General features: G+C 45.1%; 1 protein-coding gene across 11 annotated transcripts in view; it reads left to right on the top strand.

Annotated features, from left to right (window-relative positions):
• The window catches only part of hyd (E3 ubiquitin-protein ligase hyd), a 149105-nt gene that overhangs the window by 60896 nt on the left and 72163 nt on the right, over positions 1-16046 (top strand). For 7 of the 11 annotated variants that reach the window (XM_065437002.2, XM_065437004.2, XM_065437001.2 and 4 more), the window contains 7 exons: positions 898-1018; positions 3754-4006; positions 6058-6296; positions 7135-7256; positions 7799-8049; positions 11410-11427; positions 11505-11671. In XM_065437002.2, the coding sequence (XP_065293074.1) occupies positions 898-1018; positions 3754-4006; positions 6058-6296; positions 7135-7256; positions 7799-8049; positions 11410-11427; positions 11505-11671 (1171 nt within the window). The remainder of the gene's footprint in view (positions 1-897; positions 1019-3753; positions 4007-6057; positions 6297-7134; positions 7257-7798; positions 8050-11409; positions 11428-11504; positions 11672-16046) is intronic. The other 4 variants (XM_065436999.2, XM_065437007.2, XM_065437006.2 and 1 more) reach the window with 1 other exon arrangement.

Here is a 16046-nt window from a genome sequence, read left to right as displayed (position 1 = left end):
GCTTCTAATTAACTTTTGTGGCTCCAGGCACACTCAATGTGTCGGATACTCGACTGGCGACAGCCGACAGCACAGTTCCGCCGCTGCAAATATCTACGCAGTCAGCACTCGCTGTGGAAGATAGGAAGTTTGATGCTCGTACAAGTCGCATATAGCACTTCCGTGCACCAAACATCTGCACTGTCTTGGCCTTCGTTGCGGGCATCGCGTGCTACAAAGAACTAGTAAAAAAAAAAAAACTAAGCTGAGAAAATAATCTAAAAGATAGCGCATGGCGATGTGCTGCTCGCAAGCAGCATCTGTTGAGGCTGATGGAGCAAGGGGCAACAGCGCGAGCGCGGCGGGCACGGCATCGAAGGGAGCAGCAGCCAATGGCAGGGGTGCTTTAGCCTTCCGGATTTGAATGCGCTGCTCCAGCCAATCAGCTCTTCGCATTGCATCGTGGGAAAATGCCAATAGTGCCTCAACCATGCCGACGATGTCATCTTGCAAGGCGGCAAAACAGAGACAAAGAATTCACGGTAAAAATGACACCAAGATGGCGTGGGCAGGCTGCTTAGGCCGGAAATGGCACGCGCGTGAAGTTTGACTTCATTTCAGCATTTGTGCATGTTTTGTGGGCCACGGTGGCCTCAAAAGTAGCGTTCTTTTTGTACTTTGCGGTCGAATTAGGTGCTGGTAATTACAGAACAGGTAGTGTATGAGACATACAACCCAAAAAGATTGTTTTTCAAAATCAACTTTTTCGCGATTTTTCGCTTTTCGAGGGCTGTGCCCCCCCTTAACAACCAACCCTCTTGGTGTCATTTAATACAGACTCGTGGTTCTGTTACAAAAGTGACCCGTCATCAATTGCAAGCATTTATTGAATTCTGTCTTTCTCTTGGTGGCGTGCAGGTCTACTACCGCAGGCGAGCAAAGGGGAGCATGGCGACCGCAATGCTGCCCTGACAATTCTCTTTTTTCTTTGCGAAGCTGTTGCACTTAGGCCACACCTGAAGGAGCTGCTGATGGCCAGGTCAGTGACCTCGGAATATGGCAAATATTCTTGAGCACCATAGTGGAAAGTGAAAAACATCTGTCATAGTATGAGCCAGAAGGTAGCAGCACAATAAAAAAATGTCTTAGTATTAAACCTTGATATAACGAGCTTCAATACAACCAAATTCTCTATATAACGAAATATTTAACTTTTTATGAAATCTTTTCGCGAGAACACCATGTATTTAGAACCTCAATGCAGTTGACTTCAGTTAGTTCGATGCTGATTGAGCCGACAAAACTGGTCAAATTATGCTGCAGGTCTAATCAAACAAAAGGCACAAAAATTGCTGAAACACGGCAATAATTGATATGGCAGAATTAATTTAATTTTTAGCTTCGCCGCAATACAGTTGTGTTATGCGGTGAAGCATACCAACTGGGGAAAGCTGTCACTGTTACGCAACATAGCATGTGTTCCTTCATTTACACATGCACTTGTGCCATCTCTGGTCGCTGTACCAGCACTGAGACGCCTAGTAAGTTTACCAGCAGGCCTTCAGAGTTTTAGAAAGATCCCAGCTCTTTTGTTAGATTTCAATGTCCTCTCTACTTTCTGAGTTTTCAGTTGACTGCTTTCCTTTTCAATATCTTTCCCAAAACACAGATGGCTTTCTTCCACTTCACTGTAAATTGTGCGTGCTTGGACACATAATTAAGGAATGTGTACTAGGCCCCTTTAACGGTCTTGTATACGAGATGCACTTGGCGGGCAAAACAAGGACTCAGTCACCACAGCAACGGCAAAAACGGCTCTGAATGGCTGCCAGTATACTTATTAGGCATCTAGGTGCTTGTACTGTGACTAGAAAGGGCGTGTGCCTGCCTTTATAACTACGAAATGTGTACTTAGTCCTGTGACCGTGGCCCCTTTCCATTTTTGGTATGTTTCACAACATAACAAGCCTGCATTGCGGCGAAGTTGAGCAGTAACGTGTGAATTATCTATAACGCGTGAATGAAGCGGTAACGTGTGAATTAGCACACAGTTTGGTCTTATAACCAAAACATAGTATGTCAAAAGGGTGCACAAGTAATGTGCAATTTGACATATAACCATATGTCCACATGCTGCATTTGTAATTTACTGAGTAGTTATTCTGTAGAAAGCATAGCAGATTGATATAGCTAGTGAATGCAAAACACGCAGAGTGTGACTTCTATGATCACACTATAATTGTGTAGCATTCACAGCGTTGCTTGGGAAGTATAACATGGCAGTGCTGCATTGGGAAGTAATTTTTTGTTTTCCTACATGTACAGCATGGGCCCGCAAAGGATTGAAGGCTCTGTGCAAAGGCATTAAGTGCACTTCTATGCAATAGATAACTTTATTTTTCTGGACAGCTTTATAATTGATACAGTCGAACCCACTTATAACAATACCTCTTTTAACAACATATCATTTATAACACTGAGCAGCCGATGCACCATCAACTTTTGTATACACTGCTGCCATGCTACGTTATGTGTTATGACAAATAAATCTTGCTACAATCTCTGTGCTCCAAAAGAAGAAAAAAATAATAAAAACGGGGGAAAAAATGTGATTCCCTTTGTCACGCCCACCTTTATTGCCTTGAAAAAAAGAAAGGAAGAAAAAACAACTGCTTTGCCACGCCCTTCTTTGTGCCGCTTCCCATCGACAGCATCCCCCTTCCACCCTCTCGCTGGCATCAGCGGGGTGGAAGGGAGGCCTGAGAAGGGCAACTAAAAGGCACGCCGGGGTGTGCAGAAGAAAGGTGGGGGGCAGCGGAGCAGCTCGTGTTTTTCTTTCTTTTCTGGGATTTCACATTCTTTTTGGCAGAGACACGCAGTAACCAGATTAAATTGTTGTAGCCAATAACGCTGCATGGGGCCATTCTAGTATAGGTGGTTTATTTTACCATAGGACATACTGAAAAGTTCAGAATGAAGGCAACTGCTCGCTGTTACATTTGAGTATTGTTAAAACTGGTAATGCTGTAAGTGGGTTCGAGTGTGCTTCTTTCGTCTAAATGAAATGTTTGAATGTTTGTTCGCAACCCGGTTATAACAATGCAATTTTCTTGGCACTTCAATATTGTTATGAGTGGGTAAGACTGTAGCTGTATTTGCTTTAGAGACTAGGTGGCTTAGTGACTATGGCACTGCGCTGCTAAGCACGAGGTCATGGGATCAAATTCTGGGCACAGTGGCTGTATTTTGATACGGGTGAAATGCAAAAACGCTTATGTTGCATTGGATGCGTGTTAAAGAATCCCAGTAGTCAAAATCAATCCGTAGCCTCCCCACTACAGCGTGCCACGTAATCAAATCGTGGTTTTTTGGCACTTGAACCCTCAGAATTTCATTTTGAATCTAGCTGATTTCAACCAAAGGATGACAAAATAAATCTCGCTCTTCCTCGAGATGCAATGCCAAGTCTACTTTGTGCCAGTTGAGCACTGTATTGCGGGGCTTTGTGAGCTGGTTCAAGTGCGCCATATAAGACCACATAGAAGAAGACCCCAGTTTGTCGTGTGCTCCTTTTATAAGCTGAATGCAAAACACTTAGATGAAAAAAGAAAGCTGGTCCTTCCTCTTTGACCCATCTCTTACCATAAAGAAGGCAGGTCACAGCTATCACTGTGTGTATTGCATATTGCAAACAAGGTTGGTGTGGTTTTAATTTTTTTCTTCTTCTTTCTCTGTTTCATGACATGGTCTCTGCCTGCATGTGTGCATATTCAGGGATGCCCAGGGCTGCACACCCTTCATGACAGCGGTGTGCGGGAGAGCATACCATGCAGCACTGTTACTGCTGGATGCAGCGCAGCGAGTGCTGCAAGAGTCAGGAGGATCCAGCGGGGGTGAAAGTTCGCGCAGGGCCCTGCAGAACATGATCTACCCGCCTGGTTCGGCACCTGATGACTCACCCCTGCACGTGCTCTGCTGCAATGACACCTGTAGCTTCACCTGGACTGGTGCCGAGCACATCAACCAGGTTGGAAGCGCTGCTCTTCACAAATTCTATGGCTTTGGACTTTTTTTGGTGGCCTATACAGTAGAACGCCGTTGTTATGTTCCTCGCTGCTGCGTTTTCCCGGCTGCTATGTCGTTTTCATCCGGTCCCGGCATAGCTTCCATAGGATCCAATGTATAAGGAACCCCGTTGTTACGTAGTAGCTGTGAAAACGTTCCCGCATAGTAGCCGTGAAAACGTTCCCGCATGATGCGTCGCCACCCGAACCCGCCTGGACTAAAGTAGGCAACGCGCTCCAACCGCCATTTTGGCTTTTGGCGAGTTTTGACCGGGCTTGGCCGGGCTTGGCTATGGAACTGGCTGCAAGAAGCCGCACGCCAGTTCGAGAGGCCGCCACCAGGTGGCCATTCGTGAAAAATGCTCTCACTATCATCACTGTGATTACGGTCACTGCATGGTTCTTGGGCGGGTTGACTCACGGAGGAAGGAAACTCAGGAGAGGCCCTGACGTCACTCTTTGTGAAGGAAGCCGGAAGTTGGCGTTGCTCCGCCTATCGGGCCAGCTCTCCTCTCTTGTTTACATTTCTCGCGAAACAATGCCGTGCTGCGCGCAACCGGGCTGCTCGGACGCGCGCGCTCTGCAGCAATACTAAACAATCGTTACCACGTTAGCATGATTACGCCAAAGAGGGCGAAATTTCCCGCGGATATTCCTTCGTCCGTTGCCATTGCCGTGGCATGGTGATGACGAGGAGCACGAGCCGCATGATGCCGGGGAGTTGCCAAATTCTAGCTTTGGAGAAACCGTCGCGGCTCTGGACCTCCTCTGCAGGTACGTCGCACCTCACAGCGACGCTGACAGCAATGCGGCCTTCCAGGCTATTGAGAAACGTGTGGCGATTTCTAGCGAGCAAAAGAAACGGCAAGCCACCATTCTAGACTTTTTAAAGTTCTAAGCGCACTCTGTGGAAATAAATTGTCTATAGTTGAAGCTGCACTTTTTTCATTCATTTTCGGAGCTTTCCTCACTGTTGCGTTTTCCCGGCTGTTACGTTTTTTTTTTTCCTCGATCCGGTGAAAAACGTATGAACGGGGTTCCACTGTATTGGGTGATCATTTGTAGGTTCTCTAGAATTTTTAAATATTGCCTGTTGCAGATAACATGTTTCTAATTGTTGAGCTGGAATATTCAGAGAGGCAGGCATTACTTGCCCGAGAAATCGAAACACATAATCAATTAATCTTAAAAAATTCACGGACTATGTTACTAATTAATCATTTTATGGCCCATATTGCAATTCACAATTTGTAACTGGTGAGTTTTCAAGCTGTAGCCACTCGGAATTAATTTTGAAGTTTGAATTAACGAGATTCTACTGTAATTTGCTGCTCAGTGTTGCCATCGTTGTTCCAGCTTTACGTCCTTGATATGCATGCATTTTCAGTATTGCATAGTTGTACCATAATTGAGCCTCTCTGTATTGTGATGAAAGGGGAGGAAAGACATGAAAAGCAGACAGTGCGTATGAGCCCTTGCAGTCATAGTGCTTTCACCCATTGACTGTAGGGAGGTAACAACAGTTAGATTTTTGGCTCATCACTTTGAGGGACATTACTTGCAGTGGAAATTGATTGGCTAAGCCTGAAGAACCAGATGAGACAGAAGGAATAGCATACCTCTTGTTGCATGTTTCTTGAGTTCAGTGTCAGAGTACCAGCCATTTTGGCAAAGCTTGATATGGATATTGTGTTACACAGAGAGAAAAGACCTTCGAAAGGAGTCATTTGAGAATATAGCTTTAGGGTTGCTCGCTATTCCACTTGGCAAATTGTGATACCTGGAGGTGTAATTTCTGGGCTGTATTCTCACTTAATCACTATGAGCAGCACGTCCACTTTCATGCGGCACGACATTCAGCGCGTTGCCTCATTGACGCAGCGGGCAGGTGTCGGGATCGGCTTTTTGCTGAAAGTTCTGCTCTCCATTGCGGTTTGGTCACGAGCATGACCCTGTGAGGGCTTGCTTGAGCCGCCGACAATTTTCCGGAAACGGTTGCCGTCTTCTTATGCAGGACATCTTTGAGTGCCGCACCTGTGGCCTGGTCGGATCGCTGTGCTGCTGCACGGAGTGTGCTCGTGTCTGCCATAAGGGCCACGACTGCAAGCTGAAGCGCACCTCGCCGACGGCCTACTGCGACTGCTGGGAGAAGTGCAAGTGCCGGGCCTTGCTAGCAGGGCACCAGGGGATGCGCGCCACCCTGCTCAACCGCCTCGTCACCGACACTGACCTGGTCACATTGCCCAACAGCAGGTTTGTCACGTCCTTCTGCACCTTGGAGCGAAAAAAGTGTGTTTCAGCTTTTATCTTTCATCAGTGGACTTTTTGGCCTTGGGCATGGGGGGAAGCAGGAAAAATAAAAACTAGCGTTGTCAGAGAAGAGAGAGAGATGCAAAGGAGGAAGGGCAGGGAGGTTAACCAGAGTTAACACCTCCGGTTTGCTACCCTGCTCTAGGGAAATGGAAAGGGGAACTAAAGACGGAAGGACGAGCATGACAAAAATAAAAACGTGAGAAAAAAGATATGAGAAGGGACGGAATGGGGTCATTATAGTCTTTCTAATAGGCCACTGTCATGTGAAAAGGTCAACAAAGCCTTGACCGACTTTTGCTGCTACGAGAGTTCATGTCAGCATTCCAAAACTGACTGTTCTGAAAGTGGCCTGTCGTTGTGGTTTCTTGCTGCAGTCATGTGGCTCATACAGACAACACTGGCTTTTTATATAATATGTAAATTATTACCACAGCCTCTTCTTTCCTAAATTGGATTTTAAAACACCTCGTGTTTGGCGCAGCATAGTCTCAGCCGCTTTTGCGCCACTGAACCATATTTAACTAACCAGAGCACTCCTGTTGGCTGACACAGATTTGAACCACTGGTGCACATTTTTTGCATGCCTTGTTAGCACAAATGTGTAGCATTGTGGCATATTCAGATAGTGCATTTATGTGCGATCTTGAATGGAATAACGCACAATTTAACTCAAATGTGTAAATGTACTTTCTTTGTCTTGCTTCTGTTTTGTTCGCAAGTGCCTCCTTTCATTTGACCGTAAAAGCTTATCACATTCATACTAACTTTCTTGCTGCAGGGGGGAAAATATTCTGCTCTTCCTAGTACAGACAGTTGGAAGGCAACTGGTGGAACAGCGACAATATCGCCCATCCAGATCCCGCTCTAGTGCCCCCCGGAAGATCTCGAACTCCGAGATGGGTGAGATGGCATTCTTACCTGGAACTATGGGTTGCCCTTTTTGGTTAGAAATGCAGGGTGCAGATGAAATTGGTTATTATGGTGGTCATTTGTATTATTTGTGTCTTGTGTAATACTGTATTTTTGCGAATGATATGCTAGGGGAGATTTTATAAAGACCTACAAAGAAAAGGTTTAACAGTACAATTGTTATTTGAAGCCATGGCCATTGGAAGAGCGAGGAGAGATACCATGGCTCTGGCTTGCTATGCTAGTCTCCTTTGGGTTTAAGGCGAAGGGGTGGGTGCACAGAGGAAAGTAGACGAGCACAAGGACTGATGATGTTGAAAATGCCTTGTCAAGGCCTTGGAAATTCTCGTAAACACTTGATTTGCTTCTGTAAAAGCTGCTACAAACCCTGTTTTATGGTCAGTGATAGTGCTCACAAAATACCAGAATCATAATGTTAAAATGCTGTTTATATTCCATAGCATTTTTTAATGAGCTGTTTTTCTTGTTAACGTGTTGACTAGTCTGCTTGCCTCTACCATCTCTTTATGCAGAGCCTGACATGCCGGACCATGACTTGGAGCCTCCACGGTTCTCAAGACGTGCCCTTGAAAGGCTGCTAAATGACTGGAATGCCATCAAGACCACCATCATGGCTGGATACAAGGAAGATGAATCTGTTGCGTCCCGTTTGGCTGCTGGTGGCTCTGTGCCTGAAGACCAGCAACCCCACCTTGTAGCACAAAATGGCACTGCCCTGCTTGATAAGTTTGTGCACTGCCTGCTGGTGAAATGCAGTATTGAGGTGAGAAAGGCTGCTTCTAGGCCTCTTTTGTTTTGCTGTTAAACCAATTCAGCAATTTGCTTCGTTATATAAAAATTTTGTTACATTAAAAGTGACCCTTTATGCAAATAAGTGTAGTCACTGATAGATACTCTTATATATGGAAGGGTCCGCAAAAATTTCTGAATAATTGGGCAATCAGAAAAAGCTAATTTCTTCCAATAAGAAAAATATTTATTTTGTTAAATTTGAGTGTCGGGAACGAAAGATATGGTTTGATGTCCTGTCGACGTATACAGTATCTTCACATCGGTGATACAGTACGAAGCGAAGCCAGCCACACTTTCGTGTCCACTTTGACCCCCCTCCCCCACGGCTGATAGTGTCACCTGCAGTAAGACAGGCTCCACCATGAAAGGCGTCGGCAGCGGGGAGCAAATGCTTCATCTGGCTCTTGCTTCCAACGCTTCTCCAGAACACGAGATTATGCAAACCCTAGTACTAAGCGCGCTGGAAAACAATGCACACACCATCTTGGCACAACCATTCTTTGAGCAAGAGGCAGGTTACCTCTAAATTACCTCTAAAACAGGACACATGGTCTGTGTATGGGCTCAGCAAAAAATTAGACTCGCAAAAACCTGCCTCCCCCCACCCGCATGCACTTTATAGTGTTACCTCGCTCGCTCCCCCCCTTTCCCCTTCATACCACCATCCTTCTCAGGCCACTTTCCACACTTTCACTCGCACCCAAAGTGTGCAGCGTGGGGAGAATGATAGGCTCTTGTCGAACTTGGACTTTATACGAAACATGAGGCTGCTTGGCTTTGGTGGTCGGTTGCTGTGACGCAGGATTCCAGCAGGATTCCAGAGGTGCGTGCTATTGGCAAGCAGCCGCTTGTAATTTGACCATCTGCGGCCGCAGAAGCTTCCATTTAATGTTTTTGTATTCCTTCATGATGGCAGTAAAATTTTGTTATATTGAACTCGTGTGTATACACACTTCGTTATACAGTCGAACTTACTTATAACAGCATTCAAGAGCCACGAAAATTCCATTGTTATAACTAATAATTTTTTGTAACTGGGTTGCATTAAAAAAAGAGCAAAATAGGGAGATGGCAGAGCTGCTATTCAAAATCTAAGTCCTCCATCCCCACCACCTTCCTTCTTGCAGCTGCTGTTTGTGTTGACTCGTTTTAACTGTTTAACTCTGCTTCCTGTGCACTCTGATCGCGTGTAACAAGCCACGGCTGCCGGCGTTCAATAATGGCACTGCTATAACAACTGCAAAGAGTGTTCACGGACGACAAGTGCCACGCAAGCTCTGCTGAGGCATCGTATTGGTGGCCTCGAGAGGGGCCTTTTAAAAAATTCCGAGAAGGTTTCCGCAGCAGCTTCTCAGCTGGAGAAATCAAAAAGAAATGTTGGGGTGATATCACCACCAGCATCTCGCCTCATACTTCTCACTGGCTTGCACGTGTCTCCTTTGAGTGCATGCACCTTGGACGGCAACATGTCAAAGAATAGTCCTGTTTTGATGCCATTATACACGTCGGCGTCAGCGTAGTGGTCTAGGATGCAGGGCAGCGTTTCCTCCACCCACTTCTGCTTCGCCTCCACGTCAAGCGAAGCTCCCTTGCCGGTGACGGCTTTGTAAACAATGCTATGCCTCTCGTTGAAGCGCTGTACCCAGCCGCCACCTGGCTGGAAGTCCACATTGTTGATCAGTAGGGCAAACTGCTTTGCCTTTGTGGCCAGAATTGGCCCGGTGGCGGGCAAGTTCATCGCACAATCACCAAGAAACCACTCGTAGAGGGCCTCTTCCATTTCCTTATAGGCATCTTGTCGAACACGTTTGTGCCTGTTGTCTAGGGTGCACTTTACTTTGTCGAACTTCTGAGCGGAGTGAATGATAGTCGACACTGTCGGTTGTGATAGTTCATACTTCTTGAACAAATAGCACACCTTTTTACCGTCTTTATAGTCCTGCACGATATTGCACTTCATTTCCAAATCTATAGCCGTGCGCTTTCTTTTCACCGGCAAAGTCGTGCATTTTCAATGATCAGCGGGCGGATCAGCCATCTTCCGTTTCGGCGGCATCAAATGAGGCGGAGAAGCCATGTGGTGGGGAACGACTTCGACTCAGCCAACAACGACAAGCACAAGTGACTCACTCTGTTGGCTGAACTGCGCAGGATGAAGGGCGTGCCGGGCTGGTAACAAGCATTCTGGGAGCAGTGCAGTTGGCACGGTCCATTCAAGTATCGGAGGGTGGCGCGTCTTAGAGCTGTGGCCGCAGCCCATTCGTGTTTGGAGGGGTGGAAGGGCGACGAAAGAGAGGCGCGCATGGCTTGAGAACAGGTTCTATTGTATGAGCGTGCAGCGGCTGGAATTTCTCATTTTCTTCTTTTCCTTTCAAGGATTTCGCGTTACATTACCTTTCGACACGGACACCCAGCAGCCAGATTTATCATTATAACCAATAATGTGGCATGGCGGCAATGTAGTAAGTGGGATGTTTCACCATAGAAAATGTACAAAAGTTGATGGTGCAGCAGATTCCCATTGTTATAACTGATATATTGTTTAAACCGGTATCGTCATAAATGGGTTCGACTGTATTGAAGTTCTAAATGCATGGTGTTCTGTGAGCATGAAGTTATAAAGAAATTAAATACTTTGTTATATTGGGAATGCCATTAGACAGTCAACTTCCATTTATTCAACCCTGATGGGACTGATGAAATCGATAGAATTATCCAGCAGGTCAGATTAAATAAGATGCAGATGAGAATGTCAGAACGCACTGCTGATTCATTTGCAGTATATTTTCCTGATACTTACACGCCCCAAATCAAATGCACGCCCACTTTCTGTCTGTCCAAAGTACTGATGTAGAAATAATGCCAAAGCTCCTGAACAAAATAGAAATGTAACACGCACCTAATTTTTTAGTAATAAAAATGGGCAAAGGTCTAATTATGTTGCACAACAATGCAGCAGCACTCGTGCAAGTGACTCGATCGGATGTTTCGATGCTCGTCGGTCATGCTTCTGGGCTTTTTAGCTGACAGGATCGAAAATAGAAAGCAAGACAAAAACACAAAGTAACTCCTCTGAACACTTGTAAGCAGCATTAAGCTGCCCTGCATGCAAGTGGCATTACGGCGCTCGCAGCAGGCGCCCCGAGTTTGATATAGTTGACGTCTAGTTCATTATAAGTGAGTTACATTACACGAGTATTGGTCAATAAGTTTCTCTTGTTTGATATAGAGAATCATTTGCGTTATCAGGGTTTGCCATATTCTGATTCAACCGTATTGTTTTCGAGCTTGCCCATCCTTTATTTGGCTTTTTTCTTCTCTCTTTTTTCAGTGGTTTGTCGGTTCAAAGGTAACTAAAGCGAAGCTGTTTATGTTGAGCACCATTTGAAAACTGGCGTTCTCAGTGGTTGCTAAAAATGATTGCAGATGCTGGACACCCTGCTCACCACCCTTGTACGAGAGATCCAGAATGAAAACATTCCAGGCAGGGCGGCCGAAGCCCGCAAGGTCGCCCACCGCTTTGTGCGCAGTGTTACACGCATTTTTGTGATCCTGTCTGCGGAAATGGCCCCCAATACGAGCCGCAAGAAGAGGTGAGGACAATTTAATGCTGATATTCTTGAGCGGATATGATGTGTTTTCTTGCCAAAGTGCATGACCTTAACATTTTCCTTTTGAATTTCATGTGGCAGCCCTATCAAGCATTGGCTTGACAGCAGTTTGACACTTTACTTAGTACAGTCAAACCCACTTATACTGATGCGTGTTTTAACATTATAACAGATATAACAGTATTTAACTTTTGTACGTGTTCTTTAAGGTAAAATAGACGGCTATCTACAATGCTGCCATGCCATGTTACTGGTTATAACTATAGGTGTGTGAATATAAAGTTTTTCCAATACAAATCGAACATGGACATCTAGCTTCGAATTTCAAATTGAATATCAAATCGAATGTCAAATAATCAAAGACAAACGCTTTTCACTAATAAACTTTTATTTCACTATATGTTTATGTTTAAAACAATGTATTATTAGAACAAAACGTGTGATTGCACAAAAATATCAATATCTGCAAAACAGTAACTGTTATGAGAGATTACCGAGACTAGCTTTACAAATCGCAAATGTATTGCACACAAAATTTTGAAGTTTAAAACAACTGGAACCAAACATTAAAAGTTGTCATGCAGAAATATGAGTTGTTCTAGGTGCTTAGGAAGCAGGCACTCCCTTTTAGCAGACACAACTTCCCCTGCAACAGAAAATGCTCTTTCACTTGAGACCAAAGTGGCTGGTATTGCCAGATATTTAAGGTAAAGCTTGGCTAGACAGGGGTACCTGAAGGAGCCCACAGTCTGCCACCAGCTGCATGGATAACTGTCTTTTCTTTGTAATGCTTCCCCAGAATATGCAATAATTTCCCATTATGATGTGAAAGTTTTCTGTTTCCTGCTTGGCTGCTTGCAAGATCATCAAAAGCATCCCAAACATCACAGGAGAGCTGCGCAGACTGTTTTGGCTCTTGCTTTCTAGTTTCTAGGTTAGTTGTATTCCCAGTAGGACATAAGGCCAGATCCTGAAGCACCAGATGTTTTAACTACATCATCTATGGTTTGTTGGTTTTGAATACTGTCAACTTGAAACATGTGTCCAAAAACATGGCCAAGCATGCTTCCTTGTCCTCTGTCATACAAAGGGAATGTTGCCTTGATGGAACTAGCTACTTGTCTATGGAATTCATTTATGCCACTGAAGTTGTTCAGACAGTTGAGCATTCCAAAAATAATTGGTACTTCAACAGAAAGTGATGGATATCTATCTGCACTAGCGATCATTGTAGCATCATAGAATGGCTTCAGTACTTTGATGTATATTGTTGGCTTATTCAGCAAGTTTTGCGTAATCGAATCCCTCCAAATATTCGATGATATCCGAATATTCGAATTCTTTAGAATATCCGAAATTTTCGAGTACAAAGTTTTTGAAGCAACTACGAATATTAGAAATTTAATATTTGAGTAGTATTTGAAAACTTCAAATATTAACACACCCCTAGTTATAACAATTAAATCAGGCTACTGGGTGTGCACACCAAAAGGGAAAAAAAAAAAACCCATAAAGTTCTTCAAGAAAGAAGAGCCACTTTGCCACATCAGCCTTTGTGCTGCACACCCTGCATGGCACACCTTTGTCACATTGCCTGGAAAAAAGAAAAGAAAAAAAGGAAAACGTAAGCTGCTTTGCTGCACCACCCCGCATGGCATGCCTTCGTCACCTCATATTGCCGGCCTCGCATGCCCCTCTCCCATCTCCCATCCACCTTCTCGCAGACATTGGATGTGTGGAATGGAGACTGGAGATGGGAGACAAAAGTGTGCCGTGCAGGATGCATGGCACAAAGGCAGGTGTGATAAAGCGGCTCGTGTTTTTTTTTCCTGTTTGTTCTCAGCACAGACACCCAGTAGCCAGATTTAATTGGTATAGCCAGCAATGTGGCACTCGAACATTGTAGTAAGCGGTTTGTTTTACCATAGAACATGAGCAAAAGTTCACAGTGCTGCAGTCGCTCATTGTTACATTCGAGTATTGTTAAAAGCGGTACTGCCATACATTTGCACCCATTTATAACTAACTTCATAGTTCCGCAAAAAACAGTCATTGTGTCAGTAGTTCACTATATGTGGACTTAGCCTTCAGAACACGCAAATATTAACGACATTGTAGCTGGTGTTGCCAGTTGAGATTCGACACCACCTTGGTCCGAAAATAGGATTTGCAGTACCTTCACATTTTTTCCCAACACTCTTCCACATCTACACTCTAACCTTGTTATAATGAAACTGGATATAATGAAATAATGGATATAACGAAGTACTTTATACTCAAATCTAGGCACGCCCTGATACTAAGCCAACGAAGCCAGAAAAAAATTTAAAACTTACCTTTAATGTAGGCTGAACATAGAAATGAGGACAGTGTTCACAAAATGAATGCAGCATTTTTTTAATATGCACATGCCGAGCTCACTTTACATTGTCATTGCTGCTAGCCTCGTCTATAGCCTAGACCACACGCATGCTTGTGGACGTGTGCAAGCTCCTCTCTGTTATTGCACGCTTATTTTCCTTATTGCTGTCATCTTGTTGCGGCACATGCAAAAAGCGTCCCCCATTGCCCTCTCCAACGACGGACGTTTTTCTCATCGATGCTGAAGTCCCACCCGGCTTGAACATTTGACGATGCCTCAGTGGCCAGCACAACCTTTCGTTTGAAAGCGGCACTAAGTGAAACCTCGTTAAACCGTAGTCGGCCGGAGCTCGGAAAAAGTACGTACTAAACGGTAGTACTGTTTAAGCGAAATAGCATGAGATCGCCCACTTACCTGTCGATAACGGAACTCAGAGAGAGTGCGATGAAAGGGGAAAAAACATGCAGTATTTATTCATTTCGCGGGACGTAAGTGTTATTTTCGTTTGATGTCGCGGCTGCCTAGCACGACGACAGCGGCCTCAAACTTACTGAAGCTGCGTGCCAGCTTCTCAGCCAGCCCCCCTCTTCTCGGCAAACACTCGCACGGCACGACAGATTCCTCGTTGGCGTTACGTATTCTCCGTGCACGCGCGCAGTAGTGCTGCATAAGTCCCGTGGCACCTTTTTCATTGCCGGGTGCCGGAGTTCGGAAAACTTTTCGTTTGGAATAGTTACGTTATCGCGCCCCTGTTCTTGCGACGATCGCATTCACGAGGCTGACGTAACGCGCAGCTTCTGCCACTGTCGGGCCTGAATAGCCCGTGCTGTCGATTTCCGTGTCGTCCTCATCACTGTCGCTAGTTGACACTTCGGCAACAACAGCGGCAACGATGGTGAATAGTCGAACCTCGTAGCCAACATCTCTTCGCGGTCGCAGCAGCGCTGCCGAGCAACTTCGCATTCCAAATGCCACACACTGTAGTCAACAGCAGATCCATGTCGCAGGCCAGCGCCGACTTCTTCGTGTCACGTTCGGTAGCACGGACGATGTCTAATTTTTCTTCTATGCTGAGCACCCGGCGTCTTTTTTATCCTAGCTTTGACATGACGCGAGTCCTCGCTTGCACGACGCCACAACGCTCTCTGGCATGGCGTCCATGCGGCGTCGAAATGATGTTGATGTTGATGCGGCTTCACATGCAAACGCACAGGGCGCTTGGAGGCCGTTGTACCGATCTCTGAGGCTTGTTGTTCTGCCGGGCCGCCCGATGGAGACGACGCACCGCCATGTTTGCCCGACGAAAAGTGGAAACGCTACGTTTTAACCGATGCTTACGCAATAAGCTGGTACGGTTAATGCGGATACAAAATACATTATGTTCAATGGCCGCTGAGTCGGGGAATTGACTTTACTACTTTTAAACCGAAACTACTGTTTAAGCGGGTACGGTTTAACGAGGTTTTACTGTATAGTGGCATCGCTTGTTTAGTGCCATTACGACAACACCACGCTATGAGCCATGTTGCACACCGATACGACACAAGTCAAAATAGCAACGTCGTTCGTGTAATTCAGTTGGTTACTGGTGCAGCTAATAGTGGCTGCAATACTGACTTTTCTAGATGGCGCTATTTATGTACCATATTCACCATTTTCAATTACAAACTGGCTCATAAAAAAAAATACTTGAATCTAAGCCGACCATAGAGTTTGGTATATGATTATTTTTGAAAAACTATTGGCCGAGTTTTGAATAAATACGGTATACAGGTATTTGAAACCTTGTTTTAATGAAGTGAAATTGTCCTCCCAATGGATATAATGAACTAGTTGCATCTCCAAAAGAGCCGTGCGCCCAGTTTGGTTGTGCTTCAGTTTTTCGGAACTTTGCATGAGCCTCTCCTTTTCCTGTGACCGGGTTGGAAGTGCTCCTAACAGTACGGCACTTTTGAAAATGTTCATTATATATGGATGCAGGCTCAATATGCACAA

The sequence above is a fragment of the Dermacentor albipictus genome, chromosome 5, assembly GCF_038994185.2.
Source record: "Dermacentor albipictus isolate Rhodes 1998 colony chromosome 5, USDA_Dalb.pri_finalv2, whole genome shotgun sequence".
Taxonomy (NCBI): domain Eukaryota; kingdom Metazoa; phylum Arthropoda; class Arachnida; order Ixodida; family Ixodidae; genus Dermacentor; species Dermacentor albipictus.
The sequence above is the reverse complement of the archived record's forward strand: the minus strand, read 5'-3'. Positions and strand labels throughout refer to the sequence as shown.